The sequence below is a fragment of the Somniosus microcephalus genome, unplaced genomic scaffold, assembly GCF_052327205.1.
Source record: "Somniosus microcephalus isolate GS21.2 unplaced genomic scaffold, FLI_Smic_1.0 unresolved_chr1, whole genome shotgun sequence".
NCBI lineage: Eukaryota > Metazoa > Chordata > Chondrichthyes > Squaliformes > Somniosidae > Somniosus > Somniosus microcephalus.
The window spans coordinates 124,419,961-124,446,534 of record NW_028225179.1 but is presented as its reverse complement, the minus strand read 5'-3'; the positions used below and the strand labels follow the sequence as shown (position 1 = coordinate 124,446,534).

At 47.8% G+C, this 26,574-nt stretch overlaps 1 protein-coding gene across 1 annotated transcript in view; it reads left to right on the top strand.

Moving 5' to 3' along the window:
- Positions 1-26,574, top strand: part of LOC147095803 (uncharacterized) — a 112,671-nt gene that overhangs the window by 74,483 nt on the left and 11,614 nt on the right. Inside the window, exons 3-4 of the mRNA XM_085974810.1 lie at positions 13,839-14,066; positions 15,931-16,102. Coding sequence (XP_085830936.1) covers positions 13,839-14,066; positions 15,931-16,102 — 400 coding nt within the window. The remainder of the gene's footprint in view (positions 1-13,838; positions 14,067-15,930; positions 16,103-26,574) is intronic.

Below are 26,574 nucleotides of genomic sequence, written 5' to 3'. Positions count from 1 at the left end.
GCCTTCAGCTGCCTAGGCCCTAAACTCTGGAATTCCCTCCCTAAACCTCTCCACCCTTCTCTCCTGCTCCTTAAAACCTACCTCTTTGATCAAGCTTTTGACACAGTCAGCTAAATTCACCTTATGTGGCTCGGTGTCAAATTTTGTTTGATTACGCTCCTGTGAAACGCCTTGGGACGTTTTACTATTTTAAAGGCGCTATATAAATGCAAGTTGTAGACGTTGTTGTTGTAAAACGTCACAGGGCGCTTCACAGGAGTGATGTAAGAACAGTTGAATCCAACACCAAATATGGTTGCAACACAATCTATTGATTTTATTCGACCAAGTCTCTGACACATGCAATATCTCTAAGCAGCAGACATACAGAGAAACAAACAATATTACCCCATGTTCCCCTGGGTAGAGATGTCATCAATCCTTTCGATCCTGACTCTGTTTATCAATTGTGAAGGAAAGCTCAGGATCTTTATAGGCCTCTAGTCATGCACACTATCCTGGCTGATTCATTATGGCCTGACAAGTGTTAATGTAAACAAGACACCAGAAACGTGGTAGTTCCTACAAAATGTCCAGATGCTCAATCTGTTTACCATCAAGCATGTAACTAATCATCATAGCCCTGTTGCCAGTTTCTTTATCTCAAGACTGTTCTAGCTACCTCTTTTCACAGTGTGGTGACAACAAGAAGTCAACAGACATGAATCACACATCCTGCACCTTCTGCAGAAGCTGAACAGCACAGTCCGCTAAATTGTACCCTGACACATTAAACTCTACAGCATCCTGGGAATGAACAACTTTAACCACTTCACTATTTCTAACTGCAGTACAAATCCACAAACCATTTAAAAGTAAAAAGAAAGCATATGAGATTAAGCCAAATCCTAACTCTTTGTGTATATGTATACACGGCTCGGGTATCTTACAGCGATTATCAGGCAAAATCTTGACACCGAGCCACACAGGGAGATGTTAGGACAGGTGAACAAAAAGCTTGGTCAAAGAGGTAGGTTTTAAGCAGCGAAGGGTGTTGACTTCAGCACCCTTGGGATATGGACAGGAGGAATGAGCTCGGCTCCTTGCTCCTGATGGCTGTCCAGCAACTCCTTCTGGGAGGTGCCTGTGTGCGGACATTGGGTGAGCACAGAGTCAGCTCTGGTTCCCAATGGTTCCCAACAGTCGAATATCCTGCCAACACCTAGTCACACGTGGATAAATGTCCTCTTGTGTAGAATGGGCCTATACTCTCTGGAGGTTAGAAGAATGAGAGGTGATCTCATTGAAACATACAAGATTCTGAAGTGGATTGACAGGGTAGATGCTGAGAGGTTGTTTCCCCTGGCTGGAGAGTCTAGAACTAGGGGACATAGTCTCAGGATAAGGGGTCAGCCATTTAAGACTCAGATGAGGAGGAATTTCTTCACTCAGAGGGTTGTGAATCTTTGGAATTCTCTGCCCCAGAGGGCTGTGAATGCTGAGTCTTTGAGTATATTGAAGGCTGAGATCGATAGATTTTTGGACTCCAGGGGAAGCAAGGGATATGGAGATGAGGCGGGAAAGTGGAGTTGAGGTCGATGATCAGCCATGATCTTATTGAATGGTGGAGCAGGCTCGAGGGGCTGTATGGCCGACTCCTGCTCCTATTTCTTATGTTCTTATGCACTGAAGGAATGAACAGCATGTGCGGGATCTTCCCCAGCAAGAGTCGGTGCCTTCAGGAGAGGAGGGGAGAAGCAGCTTTCTGAGTCTTGCAATCATTGGGGGTTGCCCTGACACTGGCCTTTAAACCTTTCTTTGTAGCGAGAGTCAGTCTTGGCTCAGTGGGTAGCAACCTGTAAGATTTTGGATCACAGGCCACATACAGATTACCCAAAGGGTCTTAGGAGTTGTAAGGCTTTTTATTACAGAGCTACAGTTTAAAGCATAATCAGATATTACGAAATGCGATTGAAATAGATACAGTAGACATAGACAACCCGTAACAGATGAGGGCGATCCACGGCCCTGGAACAGAACGAAACAACCGGATGGATGGTGAGGCAGTACGGTGGTCTCGGATTGGGTGGATTCCTGCAGTCTGCTGCAGCGGTCACTTCCGTTGGGTCATCCCTCGAGCTGTTGGAGGTGTTAGGCCGTCAGCCACCTCAGAGGCTAAACTTGACCAAGGTGTTAGACCGCAGCCACCTTGGGGAAGCCTTCATCCCTAACGGCCTGATTTCCTCTCTCGGTCATCTATATTTATAGTTATTTCAGTGGGCTGGTGATTACTGTGGTGTATGTGCCTTTAAGAGCAATTGTGGTGTATTTGCCTTTAAGAGCAATTGTGCTGTATGTGCCTTTAAGAGCCCCAGGTGTGCGTAATGCCGGTAATTGCCACTTGGGCTATATAAGCCTGTGTATTGTGTATATCCTTTAGAACCCCCCCCCCAGACTTGCTTAGTAAATACCTATGAACCAACTCCTGTCTTCAGTGTCTTTATCTACACACGGACACTACAGTGGCGACGAAGTGGAAACGGACTTACCTGCAATTCGGCAGCACCTCAAGGACATCGATTCCTCCAGCGTCCAGAAGACTCAAGGAAGTAATATAAACTGTGGTTTCACCAGCTGGCCAAGCTGGTGGCAGGTACTGCGCTAATCCTTCCTGGGCGTCAGGCTGGGGCTCCAGCGGCGGGCTCTACAGCTGAGACAGGCAGCGAAATCGGAGGCAAGCAATAACGGACTGGGAGGGTGCACTCGGGAGACGGCCAGCGCGGCAAGCAGGTCAGCGTTTAGACCTCCGTCGGGAACGAGTCTCCAACAGTGAATAAACGGAAACCACAGTAAAACAGCGTTGTTATCGGTAGCAGCGGCGGGAAAGCGCAGGAAACGTCATATCGTTGCTACAGAGAGAAAAAAAAGCGTGGGAAGCGCCATATCTTTTTTGAAATGCCTAAGTCTGGCAATATTGATGCTTTTGATAATGAAACAGAGCCTAACTTTGGCAATATTGATGTTTTTGATAACAAGATAGAGGATTGGACCACATATGTAGAAAGAGTGGAGGTGTTTTGCACCGCAAATGGAATAGAAGATGAAAAAAAAGCTTCAGTGCTTCTGGATCTAATGGGCGCAGAAACATACAAGCTGTTACGCAACTTAATCACTCCAGCCGAACCGATGGACAAGAATTTTGAGGAGATTGTTGATACCCTACACTGCCAATTCGAGGCAGGACTGGCAGATTCTCTGCAAGACAAATTCACCTGCGATCCCCTAAGTGTAGAAACACAGAAAAAGGTATCTTCTGGAAAAGATTTAACACCGGACAAGGCTTTCAGTGCAATAGGAGCGGCAAAGATACAGCAAAGGCCACAGGACTTCGGCACCCATGAAATGACACAGGGTTTCGAGAGATGTTATCGCTGCGGCAGATCCAACCATGACCAGAGGGATTGCTGGTTCAAAGAAAAAGCATGCAGGCGATGCGGAAAGATGGGACACATTCCACGTGTATGCCGATCTGAAAATAAAAAATCCACTAACGGGAAAAGAATCAATAAGGAAAAGCACAGAAAGGTACAAATGATGACGGACAGTAGCTCCAAAGACCAGAAGAGCGATAGCGACTCCGGGAACAAGAGACTAAGCTCTCTCAAATTACATAATGTAATTGCCAATGAAGATTACCAGACCATTTGGGTTACCCTCATAATAGCAGGGTCCCCAGTTAAAATGGAGCTAGATACAGGATCAGCTCTAACCGTAATAAATCGACGAGATTACGAGAGGCTATTTTCGCATATACCTCTAAAAGACACATCCATTATCTTAAAAACATATATGGGGCAGAAAGTATACCCCAAAGGAAAAATAAAGGTGCCTGTGGTATACAACGGCAAAGAAATACAAAAGTTGTATTTATACATTCTACAAGATGGTGGTCCACCGTTGTTGGGACGTGAATGGATAAGGAAGATACGTTTAGACTGGCACTCCAGTCAGGCACTGACGGTGACCAGTAAGAAAAATAGAATGATGACATCATACCTGAACGATTAAAAGACATCTTGGCCAACGCCAAAGAAGTGTTTCAAGAGAACCTAGGAACCTTGAAAGGCATCACCGCCTCAATAAAAGTGGAAGATGCAGCAATTCCAAAAATTTTTAAGGCAAGACCGGTGCCATACGCAATACGTCTGGCAGTCGAGGCAGAGCTGGAGAATTTGGAAAAGGCAGGCGTATTATCCAAAATAGATTGGAGCGAATGGGCAACACCCATCGTTCCAGTCATGAAAAAAGCATTGAAAAATAACTCTGAGGAACAGAGAAAAATTCGCATCTGTGGGGACTTTAAGGTGACTGTAAACCCGGTCCTTCACACGGTACAGTATCCTCTTCCGAGGATAGAAGATATTTTCGCCTCACTATCCGGAGGAAAACGTTTCACAAAAATTGACTTGGCACAGGCATATCTACAGATGGAGGTTGAGGAGACCTCTAAAAAGTATCTCACAATAAACACACACAAAGGCCTGTACCAGTACAATCGAATGGTTTTTGGAGTAGCATCAGCTCCAGCTATCTGGCAAAGAGCTATGGAGCAAGTCCTGCAAGGGATTCCGGGGACTCAGTGTTACCTAGACGACATCCTTATAACAGGAGAAAACGACAACGAGCACCTTGCCAATTTGGAGCAGGTGCTCACTAGGCTGAAAGAACGGGGCCTACGAGCAAATCGCCCCAAGTGCGAATTTTTCCAAAATCAGATATCATATTGTGGCCACATAATTAATAAGGAGGGGTTGCATAAGTCACCTGAAAAAATTGAAGCAGTTATAAAAGCCCCAGCACCTGAAAATGTTTCACAATTGAGGTCATTCCTGGGATTAATAAATTACTATCATAAATTTTTACCGAACTTATCAACTATTCTACACCCTCTTAATGATCTTCTACACACAGGAGTGATTTGGAAATGGAACGAAGACTGTAAACGTGCCTTCCATAAATGTAAAGACTTAATCACATCCGAGAAAGTTTTGGCTCACTACAACCCATCACTACCAATCAGACTGGCGTGCGATGCATCCCCTTACGGCATAGGAGCGGTATTGTCCCATAGATTCCCTGATGGCTCGGAACGGCCGATAGCTTTTGCGTCACGCTCATTGAACTCAGCTGAGCGTAACTATTCCCAGATAGACAGGGAAGCACTCAGCCTGGTATGGGGAGTGAAGAAATTCAACCATTACCTACACAGACAAAAATTTACCTTGCTGACTGACCATCAACCCCTCATCTCCATATTCAACCCTAAGAAAGGTGTCCCCATTATGACGGCACAAAGACTACAGAGGTGGTCCCTTTTTCTAGGGGCACACCAATACAACATTGAATACAAAGGGTCAAAACAGCATGGGAATGCTGACGGTTTATCGCGCCTGCCGTTGCCAACGATAGAAGAGGCACCTACAGTAGACCCAGTAGAGATATTCCACTCTACCATAGTGGAATGTCTACCGGTGACAAATTCTGCCATTGAAAGGGAGACCAGAAATGACCCTACTCTCTCACGGGTCTACGATTTAACAATAAAGGGATGGCCAGCACATGGCGAACCACTGTTGCCAGCATTCTCGCAAAGAAGAGAACAGCTGTCAGTGTGCCGAGGAACCTTGATGTGTGGATCCAGAGTGGTGATTCCACCCAAACTCCAGGATAAAGTGCTAAAGGAGCTTCACGAGGGGCATCTGGGTGGAGTGAAAATGAAGAACCTAGCTAGGGCGTTTGTATGGTGGCCAGGTATCGATGGAGACATCGAAGACATGACCAAGAGCTGCCTAGGATGCCAGAAGGTCCAAAATGCTCCGCCACAGGCCCCTCTACATCCATGGGAGTGGCCCTCATCTCCCTGGCAAAGGGTGCACATCGACTTTGCTGGTCCATTTATGGACTCAATGTTCTTAATCGCAGTTGATGCACACTCCAAGTGGCCGGAGGTAATAAAGATGTCCTCCACCACCACGGAAAAAACCATCACAGTATTAAGGACCATATTTGCCAGGAATGGGCTGCCGGAACAGATATGTTCTGATAATGGACCGCAATTTGTGTTCGAAGAATTCAGAAAGTTCTTAAAGAACAATGGGGTAAAGCACTACACGTCCGCCCCATACCACCCCGCCACCAATGGATTGGCTGAAAGGTTTGTCCAGACCTTTAAGAAGGCCATAAAGGCCATGGGTAATGAAGACATAAAACTTCAGCACAAGGTGGATAACTTCTTATTTGCATATAGGAATGCAACACATATGGTTACAAACCAAACTCCCGCCATGATGTTCTACAATAGAAACCTAAGATGCCGGCTGGATTTGGTCAAGCCCAACATCCGAAGGGACGTGGAGAACCGGCAGTTTCAGGGCATGAATGAAAGGCCAACTAGGGCCTTCCAGATAGGCCAACCGGTTTTGGCCCGGGACTACCGTACCGAGAAATGGCAGCCTGGAACTATCTGCACACGACTAGGGCCACTGATGTATACCGTGGACATCGGAGAAAGCATAATAAGGCGCCATGCTGACCAAATCATCAAGTCATCTGAAAAGGGACAACCTACACCACCACACTATACATCTAACGATGAAGTAGAGATACCCATATCTACCTCCGATCCGGTGATACTGGAACCCGATGAACCCGACACTGGCCTTCAAGCCGAATCAGCCTTGCCAGAAGAACCTACTACACCACCAGAAACTACTACACCCCCGAGGCGTTATCCGGACCGAGTCAGGAAGCCTCCTGAGAGACTAACTTATAATTAATTAATACAGCAATGTATATTATTTTGCATATAACATGTAATTAATAATTACTTAAAATATGATGTACTAGTTAGCTAGAAGGGGAGGAATTGTGGTGTATGTGCCTTTAAGAGCAATTGTGGTGTATGTGCCTTTAAGAGCCCCAAGTGTGCGTAATGCCGGTAATTGCCACTTGGGCTATATAAGCCTGTGTATTGTGTATATCCTTTAGAACCCCCCCCCCCCAGACTTGCTTAGTAAATACCTATGAACCAACTCCTGTCTTCAGTGTCTTTATCTACACACGGACACTACAATTACCTGGTGTCAATCAATTGTTCCCCATCCTATTGTCCAATTACAAGGGAGAGGCCACCTATCACAGCCCCCTCCCAGCCTCATGAGGTCATTTTCCTCCTTATCTCTGTTCTAAAGGTTTTGTTGCCCTCTCGTAGACAGCTTGTTTATCCTACGGCTCCTTGCTGCATCCCTTATCAGGCCTAGCTATGCCCACTCGAAGGCCTGTGTTTGTGTTCTGACCTCGTAATTCAGCTCTCTGTACAACTCCTTTTCTGACATGACTGGAATCCTTCTGTGTCATCAACTTAGGCAAACTGCTGATCTAGGGAATGTAAAGTCTGTGGTTTGTGCAGTTAATTACGACACAGACTTCAGGAGTAACATACAACAGGACTTTACTATTCGAAGGTCAGGGCGAATCTGCCCTATAAATCATGCCACAGCACTTATATACCGGTGTGGTCACCGTCAGTATTACCGTATACAGAAGCCAAACAAGTAGTGCCACACCTAAAATAGTTCTCTTAAAGGTGAACGGTTACATACAATAGTCTCTTAAAGGTAGACGGTTACATACACTACAATCCTCCCTTTTTAGCTTACAACATACGTATTCCCCATTAAACATAACATATATTCAACTTCATGTAAAACAATTTACAGATATAGTCTCTGCGGAAAACAGTTCACGGGTTCAGTCTCTGTGGGAACAGTTCACAGATTCAGTCTCTGGTCTTGACTCGGTCCGAACAACATCTCTGTGGTGTAGCCGGTTCACATTGCTAGCGTGACTCATCCAATAGTCTTTCCCTTGACGTAACAGCTTGAACTTCCGTCCTGCTGAACCAGCAGTGCTGACTTTTATAAACAGCTGGACTGCCTTAGTAATTTTTCCCTACTTTCCCATTAGAAGTGATAATGATTTAGATGGTTATCATCTTTGGCTTCGTCTTTTCCTTTTTTGCTTCTTGGAGACTCTCGGGGCTCCCTTATCAGCTGCCAGCTGTAGCGCCACCATCTCCCTATGTTCCTTAGACTTTAAGTGCTTCATCCTGATTTCTGCACTTTGGGAGTTTTCATCACAAGCTGGGCAGACCAAGTCCTCGTAATATTCCGTGTCACTCAACAGGTCATGGTAATATTCGGTGTCATCCTGAGCTAGTCTAGCGAGAGGGCCTGCTACTTCTTCCTTACCCAACTGGACGTTAGCCGACTGTTGTTCCCTCCCTAGACATCTTTCCTGAAGGGACTTCTTCATGTGTTCATAGTCATCCCGCTCTTCCTGGGTTTCCTGCAAATCCTTCACTAAGGACCTCATTTGTGATTTCAATACTTCCCCTTCCATCGGGGATTGATTGATCGGGCTATTCAATCCTTCTACTGGAGCAGCTGTTTCAACATTCTGTTGTTCACATAGACGTGATTCAGTGTCCTTTTGGCATCCCAGTAAAATCTGTGTTGCAACCTCAGCTATTTCCATAACTTTTGAGAGCTCCGAACTCCTTCCCTTTGAAGATTGAAGCTCGTGTTCAGATTGTTCCCATTGCAGAGTCTTGTCCCTCAGCATATGAAGGAGTTGGCTGACCGTTAACTCTTCCACGGGAACACTGTGGATCAGAGTCTTCTCCATTTCCTCCACCTTTTTCTCCAATGCTTTCACCTTCTTTTCCTCTTGGACTTTGGCTTTCAGCGCTCGGAGCAGTTGCGCCTTGATGCTCTCTAGCTCATGTTCAGGGGCCATTCTTACAGTCTCTGTGTTTCTTACAGTTTCCTTTTCTTCCACTGAAAGGATTCCCAGTTGAATCTGTTGTTCAAGTTGTTGAACCTCGGTCATTGCCGCCTCATATTTGTCTTGGGTTTCCTTCAATATTTTTATGAGTTCTTGGACATCTTGTCTTTCATGTTCGGCCATGTCTTTCACCTCTAATTTCTCATCTATGGATGGAACTTCTACCGATGAGTCTGTCTTGGCCTTGAGCTCATCAAGAATTTCCTGCAGCCTTTGGACTTCTTGCTCATGTTCAACCTTTAGTTGCTCATATGCTTCTACTGAAACTAGCTTTTCGGAGGTTGCCGAGTTAACCCCCTCCAGAATTATAGCCTGGGCCTGTTCATACTGTTCTTTCAACTTCTCACACTCTGCTTGTAAGGAGTCGTAGAGAAGAACTGGAATAAAATCCTGGCTTCCTGAAGATTCCTCTTCATTTGCTTCTTTCGCAATTTTCTGTTGGAGTTCAGCCAAGGCTGCTATGCTATCTGCCTCTCGAAGTCTCACTGCCATCAAATCTTCTTTATTCTTGCAGTCTATCTCAGCCATTTTCCCTTTACTTTCATTTAACTGAGTGAGTAGTCCCTTATTCTGGGCTGAGAGATATTGCACCTTCTCCTGTAGACCATTGCACTCCTTCTCTGCTCGACATAGCTGGTTACTGCTGATTTGGTTCTGTGTTTCAAGTTCCAACATCCTTTGCTTAGCTTCTTTCAGTTTCGCCCCATAAGCTCCTCTTGCAACATGGCCACATTATTCTCATCAGGTAAAGAAGCGTTTCTCTTTTCTATGTCCAAGATTTTTTTCTGCATCTCTTTAAGTGCACATTGCGATTCAGCTTCTCTTAACCTTGCCTGCACTGGCTCCGTCTCCAATTGCAGGACAAAATCCTCAGTGTAGCGTGGTTTGCCTTTATGCTGTATCTCTAGATCATGCAAATATTCTAACTCCTGAACATCATAAGGGAGATGTGATCGGTAATTGGTCACGATGGCTCTATGGTCACTCTCTGCTTGAGCCAGCAGGTTCTGTTGTCTTTCCAGACTCTCCCATTCGGTGTCATAGAACTTTTTCATTGTTTTCATCTCTTGTACGAGACGGTAACTCAATTGTTCTAATTGTTGTCGTACTTTGAGATAACGTTGAGTTCGAGCTCGGTGTTCCTCCGTAATGCATATGTCTGTAACTTGAACAGACTCAGAATTCTCTGTCTTTATACACGCCATCGTTTTGCCATCCTTAGTCAGTGAGTTCATGTTAACCTTGTTTTTCATACTTGGGCTGGACTTATCGTCTTCCGGCTCAGAGTCTGAGCTGCTTGTCTGCACCGAGTCCTCACTCGTCATTGCTTGTAGGTAGTGCCATTCCATGTCTATTTTCTTGATCCACTCCCGTCCTAGAAGTGGTGGTCCTCCCTCAGGTAGTACGTATAAGTTCATTCTTGGGTGTTCTTTACCCCTATCTCTCACCTTGACTCTTATCTTTCCCATGGGGTATACTTTATGCCCCGTGTATGTCTGCAATACGAACTTGGTATCTCTTAGGGGTATATGTGAGAATAGCCTGTGGTAATCCCTTCGATTTATGACTGATACAGCTGATCCAGTGTCCAACTCCATTTTCACTTGGACTCCAGCTATTTTTAGCATGACCCAGATAGTTTGTAGGTCAGCTTCCTTACTCACATTATGAATTCTCAGACTACCCAGCTCCTGGCCGTTTGGGTCTGAGCCTGAATTCTGTTCGTCTGAACTCTTCTCAGCCACCTTGTGTACCTTGTTGTACTTTTCCTGTGATGGCTTCCTTTGGTTGTTGGTCTTCTTCCCTGACCGGCATACCTTAGCGATGTGACCCAGTTTGCCACATTTCCTACATTCCTGGCTCTTAAACCAGCATTGGTTCTGATCGTGTGTTGTCTTCCCACAGCGATAGCATTTTGTTATACTCGAGGTAATTTGGTCCACACCGAGTGCCGCTGCCTTTAGCTGCATTTCCGCAGTTCCTTTCACTGCGGCTTCGTGCGATGCTGCTATAAGGACAGCCCTGTCAAGTGTAAGGTCGTTCTCTTCGAGTAATCGCTTTTGCGTCCCTTCCTTGGACAGTCCGCATACGAACTTGTCTCACAATGCCTCTGTCAGATTCCCTTCAAACTGGCAGTATTTCGCTAGTCTACGCAGTTCGACCAAGTATTCCGCGTTGCTTTCGTCTTTCCGTTGCGTTCTCGCATAGAATTTGAATCGTTCAGCCAACATCAACGGTGTGGGGTTCAAGTGATCCTTCAGAACAGCCACTATCTCATCGAAAGTCTGATCCGCCGGTTTAGCTGGTGATAGTAGATGCTTCAAGAGCCCGTATGTCTTTGCGCCCATCGAGTTTAGCAAGGTTATAGCTTTGTCGTCGTCTTCTATTTTGTTGGCCTCACAATAGATCTCAATGCGTTCCACGTACGTGGCCCAGTCTTCTATCTCCGAATTAAAATCGTTGATGTTACCACGCTTAGGCATCTTCCTCTCTTTGGGAACAACACAAGTATTTCTTTAAATTATTATTTCTTTTTTTTTCTAAGATGGCGGTTTTCCCGCGAAAATGGCGGTTTCCCGCTCTTATCTTCTCTCCCCGCCCACTTCAATGGCGGTTTCCCGCTTCTGTCTTCTTCCTCGCCTAATGGCGGCTTCCCGCGTTTCTTCCCTGGCGGGAGGGGTACACTTTCCCCCACGGGCGACGGCCGCTGGCTTTCAGGTTCACAGCCTGCGCGTCGGCTTCAAGGCTTTCCCTTTTTTTTAAATTTTATGGCAGGGCGACCGGCTCTGGGTACCCCGCTGACGGCGAACAGGTTCAGCCGCTGGGCTGGCTCTCGCACAGTTCCCCTTGCTCGGCTCTGTGTCTCTCCCGCTCGCTCGGCTCTACCGGCGCTGGTTACACCCCGTTGACGGAGGACAGTTCAGCCGCTGGACTGGCTCTCGCGCAGTCTCTCTTGGTCGGCTCTGCCTCTCCCGCTCGCTCGGACCCCAATCGCGCCTCCCAGCCCTCTCGCAGTCCGGTGCTTCTCTCCCCGGCTGCGGCTGAGTTTCTCTCTTCCCGCGCCTACGCTCCCGGTCGCAGCGCTTCGTGGCTTCGGTCACCACCCGGCTTTTCCCGCCGGTCGCGGTCTCTCACGACACCGTTGGACCCGACTTTTTTGTCCGGCTCCTTTTCCCCCTCGACCGTGGTCGAGTGCCCAGCCCTTATCCTCCGGCTATTCTTTTCACTTTCCCTTACTCACAGTCACCGTGGCAGAAGGGACAGTCAGTGCCTGTTGCTGATGGAAGTTTTTGTCGCTAAAGTCTTCCTCCTTTCTATTGCTGCAGCCTTGAGTTTTCTCCCAGCCGAATGACGAGGGCGGTTGCCTCTTTTCGACGCTCTTTCGTTGCTTGAAAATATTGTTGCCGCAGGGTACGATCGGACTCGTCGCCACTGTAAAGTCTGTGGTTTGTGCAGTTAATTACGACACAGACTTCAGGAGTAACATACAACAGGACTTTACTATTCGAAGGTCAGGGCGAATCTGCCCTATAAATCATGCCACAGCACTTATATACCGGTGTGGTCACCGTCGGTATTACCGTATACAGAAGCCAAACAAGTAGTGCCACACCTAAAATAGTTCTCTTAAAGGTGAACGGTTACATACAATAGTCTCTTAAAGGTAGACGGTTACATACACTACAGGGAACACATAACAGACGATTATTTCTTTCAATCCACGATTTCCTACAAACCTGGCCTCTGAATCAGGAGGTCCTGGGTTCAAGCCCCACTCCGGAGACTTGAGCACATAATTAGTGAAGTACTGAGCTAGTGCTGCTGTACAAGATGCCATCCTTTTGAATGAGACCCCATCTGGCTTCTCAGGTGAGTGTAAAAGATCCAATGGTAGGCGATTTGAAGAAGTTCGCCTGCTGCCTTGGCCCATGTTCATCCCTGAGCCAACACCAACACTGATCTTGTGCTCAAGTCCTGGAGGGGGGCTTGAACCCATGATCTCCTGACTCAGAGAACATAAGAACATAAGAAACAGGAGCAGGAGTCGGCCAATCGGCCCCTCGAGCCTGCTCCGCCATTCAATAAGATCATGGCTGATCCAATCTTGGCCTCAACTCCACTTTCCCGCTCTCTCCCCATACCCCTTGACTCCCTTGTAGTTCAAATGTCTGTCAATCTCCACCGTGAATATATTCACTGACTCCGCCTCCACAGCTCTCTTGGGTAGAGAATTCCAAAGATTCACGACCCTCTGAGAGAAGAAATTCCTCCTCATCTCCGTCTTAAATGGGTGACCCCTTATTCTGAAACTATGCCCCCTAGTTCTAGATACCCCCACTAGGGGAAACATCCTCTCAGCATTCACCCTGTCAATCCCCCTCAGAATCTTATGTTTCAATAAGATCACCTCTCATTCTTCTAAACTCCAATGAGTATAGGCCCAACCTGCTCAACCTTTTGTCATACATCAACCCCTTCATCCCAGGAATCAACCTAGTGAACCTTCCCTGCACTGCCTCCAATGCAAGTATATCCTTCATTAAATATGGAGACCAAAACTGTACGCAATACTCCAGGTGTGGTCTCACCAGCACCCTGTAAAGTTGCATCCCTACTTTTATACTCCATACCCCTTGCAATAAAGGCCAACATTCCATTAGCCTTCCTAATTACTTGCTGTACCTGCATGCTAACTTTTTGTGTTTCATGTACAAGGACCCCCAGATCCCTCTGTACCGCAGCATTATGTAGTCTCACTCCAGAGGTGAGAGGGCTGCCGACAAAATTAAAACAGATTAACTGGGCATTCATCTCATGACTTGCTAATGGGCTGCCATGCTTGCCTACAAGTAAAGCAACACTCCGCTGGTGATACGTTGGCCGCCAATTGTTTTTTGGGATGTCCAGAGTCTGTGGAAGGGCCCAATACAAATGCCAAGTCTTTCTTATCGCAGACCAGAGAGAGTGAAGGTGACGGTGGCCAAGAGGACGGCGAGGTGACCGATCGATCGGCTTCTTCGGACACTCACGCCGGGGCGGGGCAGCTCAGTCACCCCAGTTGCCCCACAGACAGGAGTGACGAGGACAGTGACACCGTGCCAGCGGATGAATGCAACGCTGAAGCTGTAAGGTGCCTCGGCCTTGACCAGTTACACCTGGATACCAGCAACGTACAAAATATGGTGAGCGCAAAGGAATCTGAAACTAGACTTGGCCCTTGCTGTCGCTACCGATAAGTTCATACAGGATGCCCTTCAGATTAACAGGGATTGTGCATTTACACTGTAACCATGTATTAAAGATGGTCAAGGGTGCCGCAGTGAGTTAGTGTACATTCCTGTCACCTCTGGTCGTTAAGTTCTAATCCAGAACAGACTGGGTGAATGAAAATCTCCTCTCTCTGTTGTCTGAAAGAGTTCTGGGTGAAATGGGTACAATCCCAACCCAGTCCCCAATGGATGGGTCAATTACATAGAATTACATAGAATTTCACAGCACAGATACAAATCTAGCTGGTCTCTGCCAGTGTTTATGCTCCGCACAAAACTCCACTCACCCTACTTCATCTCACCCTGTCAGCCTAACCTTCAATTCCTTTCTCCCTCACATAATTATCTAGCTTCCCCTTATCATAGACTCATAGAATGGTTACAGCACGGAAGAAGGCCATTTGGCCTGTCGAGCCCGTGCCGGTTCTCTGCAAGAGCACCTCAGCTAGTCCCACTCCCCCGCCCTCTCCCCATAGCCCTGCAAATGTTTTTCTGTCAGGTACTTATCCAATTCCCTTTTGAAAGCCACGATTGAATCTGCCTCCACCACCCTTTCAGGCAGTGCATTCCAGATCCTAACCACTCGCTGCATTAAAACGTTTTTCCTCATGTCGCCTTTGGTTCTTCTGCCAATCACCTTAAATCTGTGTCCTCTGGTTCTCGACCCTTCTGCCAATGGGAACAGTTTCCCTCTATCTACTTTGTCCAGACCCCTCATGATTTTGAACACCTCTATCAAATCTCCTCTCAATATTCTCTGCTCTAAGAAGAACAACCCCAGCTTCTCCAGTCTATCCACGTAACTGAAGTCCCTCATCCCTGGAACCATTCTTGTAAACCTCTTCTGCACCCTCTCCAAGGACTTCACATCCTTCCTAAAGCGCAGTGCCAGAATTGGACACAATACTTCAGTTGAGACCGAACCAGTGTTTTATTAAGGTTCATCATAACTTCCTAGCTTTTGTGCTCTATGCCTCTATTTATGAAGCCCAGGATCCCGTAAGCTTTTTTAACCACTTTCTCAACCTGCCCTGCCACCTTCAAGGATTTGTGCACATATACCGCCAGGTCTCTCTGTTCATGCACCCGCTTTAGGATTGTACCCTTTAGTTTAAATTACCTCTCCTCATTCTTTCTACCAAAATGTATCACTTCGCACTTTTCTGCGTTAAATTTCATCTGCCACATGTCTGTGTGTGTCCTCTTGAAGTCTGTCACTATCTTCATAAATGCATCGATGCTATTCGCTTAAATTACTCCATGTGGGAGTGAGTTCCACACTCTAACCACTCCCTGGGAAAGAAGATTTTCCTGAATTCCCTGTTGGATTTATTGGTCTTGTATTTATGACCCCGAATTCGGGACTCCACACAAAATTGCCAGCACATTAAATGACGCTAAACTGACAATCTCATTTCGAAGGCACCTCAAGAATGGCCAGAGAAGGGATCTAAACATCTCACACTTGTTGCATTGTGGGCGGAGAGCTGGACAATTACACAGAGTTACATCGTATTTACAGCCCAGAAACAGGCCATTTGGCCCAACAGAGGCACGCTCTACACACACCTCCTCCCACCATTCTTCATCCAACCCCATCAACATATCCTCCGATTCCTTTCTCCCTGACCAAAGAATCATGGTAGGATGTACAGGAAAAGCTGCTTCATTGGACGAATGAGGCTGTTTTGGAACCGCCTTCCGCCAGGAACTCGGTTGGGATTGGCTGTCTGTGATGTCACTCAATGTCACACTGTCTCTCTCTCTCTCTCTGTAGACCAAATACTTGACCCCTGACTTCAGTGACGGTGAGGTATTTTTTGACCTGGTGTGGGAAGTCCAGAGCAGACGTCTCAACGACCAACGGTGTTCTTTCCGTAAGAAGATCAAGGACCGTCGAGCATATCGATCAGTGCCCTCATCGCCTCTGCACGAGGATGAAATAAGATGTAAGGGATTGAAACACTAACTGCACATTTTCTGTCATAATATCAATCATAATTGTTTGGTTTTCAGCCTTATATGGCTGTCGCAGAATACACTAACATTTTTTCCCTTCCCAATTTCCACTTTTCCTCGTGTTTGGTGAAGACCATCTCCCAGTACCCGGCCCAGCAAGGTCGTTGAAACCTGAGACATCACACAGAGCTTTACTCTGCATCTAACCCGCGCTGTACCTGACCTGGGAGTGTTTGATGGGCCAGTGTAGAGGGAGCTTTACTCTGTATCTAACCCGTGATGTACCTGTCCTGGGACAGTATGATGGGACAGTGTAGAGGGAGCTTTACTCTGTATCTAACCCATGCTGTACCTGACCTGGGAGTGTTTGATGGGACAATGTAGAGGGAGCTTTACTCTGTATCTAACCCGTGCTGTACCTGCCCTGGGAGTGTTTGATGGGCCAGTGTAGAGGGAGCTTTACTCTGTATCTAACCCGTGCTGTACCTGCCCTGGGAGTGTTTGATGGGACAGTGTAGAGGGAGCTTTACTCTGTATCTAACCCGTGCTGTACCTGCCCTGGGAGTGTTTGATGGGATAGTGTAGAAGGAGCTTTACTCTGTATCTAACCCGTGCTGTACCTGACCTGGGAGTGTTTGATGGGACAATGTAGAGGGAGCTTTACTCTGTATCTAACCCGTGCTGTACCTGCCCTGGGAGTGTTTGATGGGATAGTGTAGAAGGAGCTTTACTCTGTATCTAACCCGTGCTGTACCTGCACTGGGAGAGTTTGCTGGGACAGTGTAGAGGGAGCTTTACTCTGTATCTAACCCGTGCTGTACCTGCCCTGGGAGTGTTTGATGGGACAGTGTAGAGGGAACTTTACTCTGTATCTAACCCGTGCTGTACTTGCCCTGGGAGTGTTTGATGGGACAGTGTAGAGGGAGCTTTACTCTGTATCTAACCCGTGCTGTACCTGCTCTGGGAGTGTTTCATGGGACAGTGTAGAGGGAGCTTTACTCTGTATCTAACCCGTGCTGTACTTGCCCTGGGAGTGTTTGATTGGACAGTGTAGAGAGAGCTTTACTCTGTATCTAACCCGTGCTGTACTTGCCCTGGGAGTGTTTGATGGGACAGTGTAGAGGGAGCTTTACTCTGTATCTAACCCGTGCTGTACCTGCCCTGGGAGTGTTTGATGGGACAGTTTAGAGGGAGCTTTGCTCTGTATCTAACCTGTGCTGAACCTGCCCTGGGAGTGTTTGATGGGACAGTGTAGAGGGAGATTTACTCTGTATCTAACCCGTGCTGTACCTGCCCTGGGAGTGTTTGATGGGACAGTGCAGAGGGAGCTTTACTCTGTATCTAACCCGTGCTGTACCTGCCCTGGGAGTGTTTGATGGGACAGTGTAGAGGGAGCTTTACCCTGTATCTAACCCGTGCAGTACCAGCCCTGGGAGTGTTTGATGGGCTGGTGTAGAGGGAGCTTTACTATGTATGTAAACCGTGCTGTACCTGACCTGGGAGTGTTTGATGAGACAGTGTAAAGGGAGCTTTACTCTGTATCTAACCCGCGCTGCACCTGCCCTGGGAGTGTTTGATGGGACAGTGTAGAGGGAGCTTTACCCTGTATCTAATCCGTGCTGTACCTGCCCTGGGAGTGTTTGATGGGACAGTGTAGAGGGAGCTTTACTCTGCATGTAAAGCGCTCTGTACCTGACCTGGGAGTGTTTGATGGGATGGCGTAGAGGGAGCTTTACTCTGTATCTAACCCATGCTGTACCTGACATGCGAATGATTGATGGGGCAGTGTAGAGGACACGTTAGTCTGTATCTAACCTATGCTGCACCTGCCCTGGGAGTGTTTGGTGGGCCAGTGTAGAGGGAGCTTTACTCTGTATCTAACCCATGCTGTACCGGACCTGGGAGTGTTTGATGGGCCAGTGTAGAGGGAGCTTTACTCTGTATCTAACCTGTGCTGCACCTGCCCTGGGAGTGTTTGATTGGACAGTGTAGAGGGAGCATTAATCTGTATCTAACCGGTGCTGTATCTGCCCAAGGAATGTTTGATGGGACAGTGTACAGTGAGATTTACTCTGTAATTAACCCGTGCTGTACCTGCCCTGGAAGTGTTTGATGGGAGAGTGTAGAGGGAGCATTACTCTGTATCTAACCGGTGCTGTATCTGCCCTGGGAATGTTTGATGGGACAGTGTAGAGTGAGCTTTACTCTGCAATTAACCCGTGCTGTACCTGCCCTGGGAGTGTTTGATGGGAGAGTGTAGAGTGAGCTTTACTCTGTATCTGACCTGTGCTATACCTGCCCTGGGAGTGTTTGATGGGATAGCGTAGAGGGAGGTTTACTCTGTATCTAATCTGTGCTGTACCTGCCCTGGGAGTGTTTGATGTGATAGTGTAGAGTGTGTTTTACTCTGTGTCTAACCCGTGCTGTACCTGCCCTTGGAGTGTTTGACGGGACAGTGTAGAGGGCGCTTTACTCTGTATCTAACCTGTGCTATACCTGACCTGGGAGTGTTTGATGGGACAGTGTAGAGGGAGCTTTACTCTGTAGCTAACCAGCGCTGTCCCTGCCGAGGAAGTGTTTGATGGGATGGTGTAGAGGGAGCTTTACTCTGTACCAAACCCGTGCTGTACCTGCCCTGGGAGTGTTTGATTGGACAGTGTAGAGGGAGCTTTACTCTGTATCTAACCCATGCTGTACCTGCCCTGGGAGTGTTTGATGGGGCAGTGTAGACGGAGCTTTACTCTGTATCTAACCCATGCTGTACCTATCCTGGGATTGTTTGATGGGACAGTGTAGAGGGCGCTTTAATCTGCATCTAACCAGTGCTGTCCCTGCACTGGGAGTGTTTGATGGGATGGTGTAGATTGAGCTTTACTCTGTATCTAACCCGTGCTGTACGTGCCCTGGGAGTGTTTGATGGGGTCGTGTAGAGTGAGCTTTAATTTGCATCTAACCTGTGCTGTACCTGCCCTGGGAGTGTTTGATGGGACAGTGTAGAAGTAGTTTTACTCTGTATCTAACCCGTGCAGTACCTGACGTGGGTGTGTTTGATGGGACAGTGTAGAGGGAACTTTACTCTGTATCTAACCCGTGCTGCACCTGAACTGGGAGTTTTGATGGGACAGTGTAGAGGGAATTTACTCTGTATCTCACCTGTGCTGTACCTTCCCTGGGAGTGTTTGATGGTACACTTTAGAGGGAGCTTTAATCTGTATCTAACCAGTGCTGACCCTGCCCTGGGAGTGTTTGATGGGATGGTGTAGATTGAGCTTTACTCTGTATCTAACCCGTACAGTACCTGATCTTGGAGTGTTTGTTGGGTCAGTGTAGAGGGGGCTTTACTCTCTATCTAACCTGTGCTGTACCTGCCCTGGGAGTGTTTGATGGGACAGTGTAGAGGGAGCTTGGCACTGTGTCTTACCCTTGCTGTCCCTGCCCTGGGAGTTTTTGATGGGGTGGTGTAGAGTGAGCTTTGCTCTATATATAACCCGTGCTGTACGTGCCCTGGGAGTGTTTGATGGGACAGTGTAGGGGGAGCTGTACTCTGTATCTAGCCCGTGATGTACCTGATCTTGGAATGTTTGTTGGGTCACTGTAGAGGGGGCCTTACTCTGTATCTCACCTGTTCTGTACCTGACCTGGGACTGTTTGATGGGACAGTGTAGAGGGAGCTTTGCTCTGTATCTCACCCATGCTGTACCTGTCCTGGGAGTGTTTGATAGGAAGGTGTAGAGGGAGATTTACTATGTGTCTAACCCGTGCTGTACCTTCCTTGGGAGTGTTTGATGGGATTCTGCAGAGGGAGAATTACTCTGTATCTAGCCTGTGCTGTACCTGCTTTGGGAGTGTTTGATGGGACAGTGTAGAGGGAGCTTTACTCTGTATCTAACCCGTGCAGTACCTGACCTGGGAGCCTTTGATGCGACAATGTAGCGGGCGCTTTAATCTGTATCTAACCAGTGCTTTCCATGCCCTGGGATTGTTTGATGGGATGCTGTAGAGGGAGCTTTACTCTGTATCTAACGCGTGCTGTACCTGTCCTGGGAGTGTTTGATGGGACAGTGTAGAGGGAGCTTTACTCTTTATCTAACCCATGCTGTGCCTGACCTGGGAGCGTTTGATTTGGCAGTGTAGATGGAGCTTTACTCTGTATCTATCCCGTGCTGTACCTGGAGTGTTTGATGGGTCAGTGTAGAGAGACCTTTACTCTGCACCTAACCTGTGCTGTACCTGCCCTGGGAGTGTTTAATGGGACAGTGTAGAGGGAGCTTTACTCTGTCTCTAACCCATGCTGTACCTGATGTGCGAATGATTGATGATACAATGCAGAGGGAGATTTACTCTGTATCGTGCTGTACCTGACCTGGGAGTGTTTGTTGGGACAGTGTAGAGGGAGGTTTACTCTGTATCTAACCCGTGATGTACCTGCCCTGGGAGCGTTTGATGGGAGAGTGTAGAGGGAGCTTTACTATGTATCTAACCTGTGCTGTACCTGCCCTGGGAGTGTTTGATGGGACAGTGTAGAGGGAGCTTTACTCTGAATCTAACCCGTATGGTGCATAACCTGGAGTGTTTGATGGGACAGTGTAGAAGGAGCTTTACTCTGTATCTAACCCGTGCTGTACCTGCCCTGGGAGTGTTTCATGGGACAGTGTAGAGGGAGCTTTACTCTGTATCTAACCCGTGCTGTACCTGCCCTGGGAGTGTTTGATGGGACAGTGTAGAGGGAGCTTTACTCTGTATCTAACCCGTGCTGTACGTGACCTGGGAGTGTTTGTTGGGAGAGTGTAGAGGGAGCTTTACTATGTATCTAACCTGTGCTGTACCTGCCCTGGGAGTGTTTGATGGGACAGTGTGGAGAGAGCTTTACTCTGAATCTAAACCGTATGGTGCTTAACCTGGAGTGTTGATGGGACAGTGTAGTGGAAGCTTTACACTGTATCTAACCCGTGCTGTACCTGCCCTGGGAGTGTTTGATGGGACAGTGTAGAGGGAACTTTACTCTGTATCTAACCCATGCTGTGCCTGACCTGGGCGTGTTTGATGGGCCAGTGTAGAGGGCGCTTTACTCTGTATCTAACCGTGCTGTACCTGACCTGCGAATGATTGATGGGGCAGTGTAGAGGGAGATTTACTCTGGATCTAACTCATGCTGTTCCTGACCTGGGAGTTTTTGATGGTAAAGTGTAGAGGGAGCTTTACTCTGTATCTAACCCGTGCTGTACCTGCCCTGGGAGTGTTTGATGGGCCAGTGTAGAGGGAGCTTTACTCTGTACCTAACCCGTGCTGTACCTGCCCTGGGAGTGTTTGATGGGACAGTGTAGAGGGAGCTTTACTCTGTATCTAACCCGTGCTGTACCTGCCCTGGGAGTGTTTGATGGGATAGTGCAGAGGGAGGTTTACTCTGTATCTAACCGGTGCTGTATCTGCCCTAGGAATGTTTGATGGGACAGTGTACAGTGAGCTTTACTGTGTAATTAAGCCGTTCTATACCTGCCCTGGGAGTGTTTGATGGAATGGTGTAGAGGGAGCTTTACTCTGTATCGAACCCGTGCTGTGCCTGCCCAGGGAGTGTTTGATGGGACAGTGTAGACGGAGCTTTACTCTGTCTCTAACCCGTGCTGTACCTGATGTGCGAATGATTGATGACACTGTGTTGAGGGAGATTTACTCTGTATCTAACCCGTGCTGCACTTGACGTGGGAGTGTTTGATGGGACAGTGTAGAGGGAGGTTTACTCTGTATCTAACCCGTGCTGTACGTGACCTGGGAGTGTTTGTTGGGAGAGTGTAGAGGGAGCTTTACTATGTATCTAACCTGTGCTGTACCTGCCCTGGGAGTGTTTGATGGGACAGTGTGGAGGGAGCTTTACTCTGAATCTAAACCGTATGGTGCTTAACCTGGAGTGTTGATGGGACAGTGTAGTGGAAGCTTTACTCTGTATCTAACCCGTGCTGTGCCTGACCTGGGAGTGTTTGATGGGCCAGTGTAGAGGGAGCTTTACTCTGTCTCTAACCGTGCTGTACCTGACCTGCGAATGATTGATGGGGCAGTGTAGAGGGAGATTTACTCTGGATCTAACTCATGCTGTTCCTGACCTGGGAGTGTTTGATGGTAAAGTGTAGAGGGAGCTTTACTCTGTATTTAACCTGTGCTGTACCTGCCGTGGGAGTGTTTGATGGGACAGTGTAGAGGGAGCATTAATCTCTATCTAACCGGTGCTGTATCTGCCCTAGGAATGTTTGATGGGACAGTGTAGAGGGCGCTTTACTCTGTATCTAACCTGTGCTGTACCTGCACTGGGATTGTTTGATGGGACAGTGTAGAGGGAGCTTTACTCTGTATCTAACCAGCGCTGTCCCTGCCTTGGAAGTGTTTGATGTGATGGTGTAGAGGTAGCATTACTCTGTATCTAACCCGTGCTGTCCCTGCCCTGGGAGTGTTAGATGAGATGGTGTAGAGTGAGCGTTACTCTGTATCAAACCCGTGCTGTGCCTGCCCTGGGAGTGTTTGATGGGTCAGTGTAGACGGAGCTTTACTCTGTATCTAACTGGTGCTGTACCTGATCTGGGAGTGTTTGAAGGGACAGTGTAGTGGGAGGTTTACTCTGTATCTAACTCATGCTATACCTGCCCTGGGAGTGTTTGATAGGTTGGTGTAGATGGAGCATTACTCTGTATCTAACCCGTGCTGTACGTTCCCTGCAAGTGTTTGATGGGACAGTGTAGAGGGAACTTTACTCTGTATCTAACCCGTGCTGCACCTGAACTGGGAGTTTTGATGGGACAGTGTAGAGGGAATTTACTCTGTTTCTAACCCGTGCTGTACCTGACCTGGGAGTGTTTGTTGGGACAGTGTAGAGGGAGGTTTACTCTGTATCTAATCTGTGCTGTACCTGACCTGGGCGTGTTTGATGGGACAGTGTAGAGGGAGCTTTAATCTGTATCTAACCAGTGCTTTCCATGCCCTGGGATTGTTTAATGGGATGCTGTAGAGGGAGCTTTACTCTGTATCTAACCCGTGCTGTACCTGTCCCGGGAGTGGTTGATAGAATGGTGTAGAGGGAGCTTTACCCTGTATCTAACCCGTGCTTTTCCTGACCTGGGAGTCTTTGATGGGACAGTGTAGCGGGAGCTTTAATCTGTATCTAACCAGTCCTTTCCATGCCCTGGGATTGTATGATGGGATGCTGTAGAGGGAGCTTTACTCTGTATCTAACCCGTGCTGTACCTGCCCTGGGAGTGTTTGATGGGACAGTGTAGAGGGAGCTTTACTCTGTATCTACCCCATGCTGTGCCTGACCTGGGAGTGTTTGATTTGGCAGTGTAGATGGAGCTTTACTCTGTATCTATCCCGTGCTGTACCTGCCCTGAGAGTGTTTGATGGATCAGTGTAGACGGACCTTTACTCTGCATCTAACCTGTGCTGTACTTGCCCTGGGAGTGTTTGATGGGACAGTGTAGAGGGAGCTTTACTCTGTATCTAACCGGTGCTGTACCTGATCTGGGAGTGTTTGAAGGGACAGTGTAGAGGGAGGTTTAATCTGTATCTGACTCGTGCTATACCTGCCCTGGGATTGTTTGATAGGTTGGTGTAGATGGAGCATTACTCTGTATCTAATCCGTGCTGTACGTTCCCTGCGAGTGTTTGATGGGACAGTGTAGTGGGAGCTTTACTCTGTAGCTAACCTGTGCTGTACCTACCCTCGGAGTGTTTGATGGGACAGTGTAGAGGGAGCTTTACTCTGTATCTAACCTGTGCTGTACCTGCCCTGGGATTGTTTGATGGCACAGTTTACAGGGAGCTTTACACTGTGTCTAACCCGTGCTGTACCTGCCCCGGGAGTGTTTCATGGGACAGTTTAGAGGGAGTTTTACTCTGTATCTAACCCGTGCTGTACCTGACCTGGGAGTGTTTGATGGGACAGTGTAGAGGGAACTTTACTCTGTATCTAACCCGTGCTGCACCTGAACTGGGAGTTTTGATGGGACAGTGTAGAGGGAATTTACTCTGTTTCTAACCCGTGCTGTACCTGACCTGGGAGCGTTTGTTGGGACAGTGTAGAGGGAGGTTTACTCTGTATCTAAGCTGTGCTGTACCTGACCTGGGCGTGTTTGATGGGACAGTGTAGAGGGAGCTTTAATCTGTATCTAACCAGTGCTTTCCATGCCCTGGGATTGTTTAATGGGATGCTGTAGAGGGAGCTTTACTCTGTATCTAACCCGTGCTGTACCTGTCCTGGGAGTGTTTGATAGGATGGTGTAGAGGGAGCTTTACTCTGTATCTAACCCGTGCTGTTCCTGACCTGGGAGTCTTTGATGGGACAGTGTAGCGGGAGCTTTAATCTGTATCTAACCAGTCCTTTCCATGCCCTGGGATTGTTTGATGGGATGCTGTAGAGGGAGCTTTACTCTTTATCTAACCCGTGCTGTACCTGCCCTGGGAGTGTTTGATGGGACAGTGTAGAGGGAGCTTTACTCTGTATCTACCCCATGCTGTGCCTGACCTGGGAGTGTTTGATGGGTCAGTGTAGACGGACCTTTACTCTGCATCTAACCTGTGCTGTACCTGCCCTGGGAGTGTTTGATGGGACAGTGTAGAGGGAGCTTTACTCTGTCTCTAACCCATGCTGTACCTGATGTGCGAATGATTGATGATACAGTGTAGAGGGAGATTTACTCTGTATCTAACCCGTGTTGTACCTGCCCTGGGAGTGTTTGATGGGATGTTGTGGAGGGAGCTTGACTCTGCATCTAATCCGTGCTGTACCTGCCCCAGGAGTGTTTGATGGGACAATGTAGAGGGAGCTTTACTCTGTATCTAACCCGTGCTGTACCTGCCCTGGAAGTGTCTGATGGGACAGTGTCGAGGGAGGTTTACTCTGTGTCTAACCCGGGCTGTACCTGTCCTGGGAGTGTTGATGGGATGGTGTCGAGGGTGCTTTAATCTCTATCTAACCCGTGCTGTACCTGCCCTGGGAGCATTTGATTTGGCAGTGTACATGGAGCTTTACTCTGTATCTAACCTTTGCTGCACCTGCCCTGGGAGTGCTTGATGGGACAGTGTAGAGGGAGCTTTACTCTGTATCGAACCCGTGATGTACCTGCCCTGGGAGTGTTTGGTGGGACAGTTTAGTGGGAGCTTTACTCTGTATCTAACCCGTGCTGTACCAGACCTGGGAGTGTTTGATGGGACAGTGTAGAGGGAGCTTTACTCTGTATGTAACCCATGCTGTACCAGACCTGGGAGTGTTTGATGGGACAGTGTAGAGGGAGCTTTACTCTGTATCTAACCCGTGATGTACCTGCCCTGGGAGTGTTTGGTGGGACAGTTTAGTGGGAGCTTTACTCTGTATCTAACCCGTGCTGTACCAGACCTGGGAGTGTTTGATGGGACAGTGTAGAGGTAGCTTCACTCGGTAACTAACCTGTGCTGTACCTCCCCTGGGAGTTTTTGAGGGGACATTGTAGAGGGAGCTTTAGAACATAAGAATTAGGAGCAGGAGTCAGCCATACGGCTCTTCGAGACTGCTCCGCCATTCAACAAGATCATGGCTAATCTTCAATATCAACTCCACTTTCCTGCACTATCCCCATATCCCTTGCTTTTCCTAGAGTCCAAAAATCTATCTATGAAAGCCTTGAATATACTCCATGATTCAGTATCCGCAGCCCTTTGTGGTAGAGAAGTCCAAAGATTCACAACCCCCTGACTGGAGAAATTCTTGCTCATCTCAGTCTTAAATGGCGGACACCTTATCCTGAGACTATGCCTCCTATTTCCAGACACTCCTGCCGGGGGAAATAACCTGTATCTAACCCGTGCTGTACCTGATGTGCGAATGATTGATGATATAGTGTAAAGGGAGCTTTACTCTGTATCTAACCTGTGCTGTGCCTGCCCTGGGAGTGTTTGATGGGACAGTGTAGAGGGAGCTTTACTCTTTATCTAACCCCTGCTGTACCTGCCCTGGGAGTGTTTGATGGGACAGTGTAGAGGGAGCTTTACTCTGTATCTAATCCATGGTGCACCTGCCCTGGGAGTGTTTGATGGGACAGTGTAGAGGGAGCTTTACTCTGTATCTAACCCGTGCTGTACCTGCCCTGGGAGTGTTTGATGGGACAGTGTAGAGGGAGCTTTACTCTGTATCTAACCTGTGCTGTGCCTGCGTTGGGAGTGTTTGATGGGGCAGTGTAGAGGGAGCTTTACTCTTTATCTAACCCCTGCTGTACCTGCCCTGGGAGTGTTTGATGGGACAGTGTAGAGGGAGCTTTACTCTGTATCTAATCCATGGTGCACCTGCCCTGGGAGTGTTTGATGGGACAGTGTAGAGGGAGCTTTACTCTGTATCTAACCCGTGCTGTGCCTGCTTTGGGAGTGTTTGATGGGACAGTGTAGAGGGAGCATTACTCTGTATCTAACCTGTGCTGTGCCTGACCTGGGAGTGTTTGATGGGACAGTG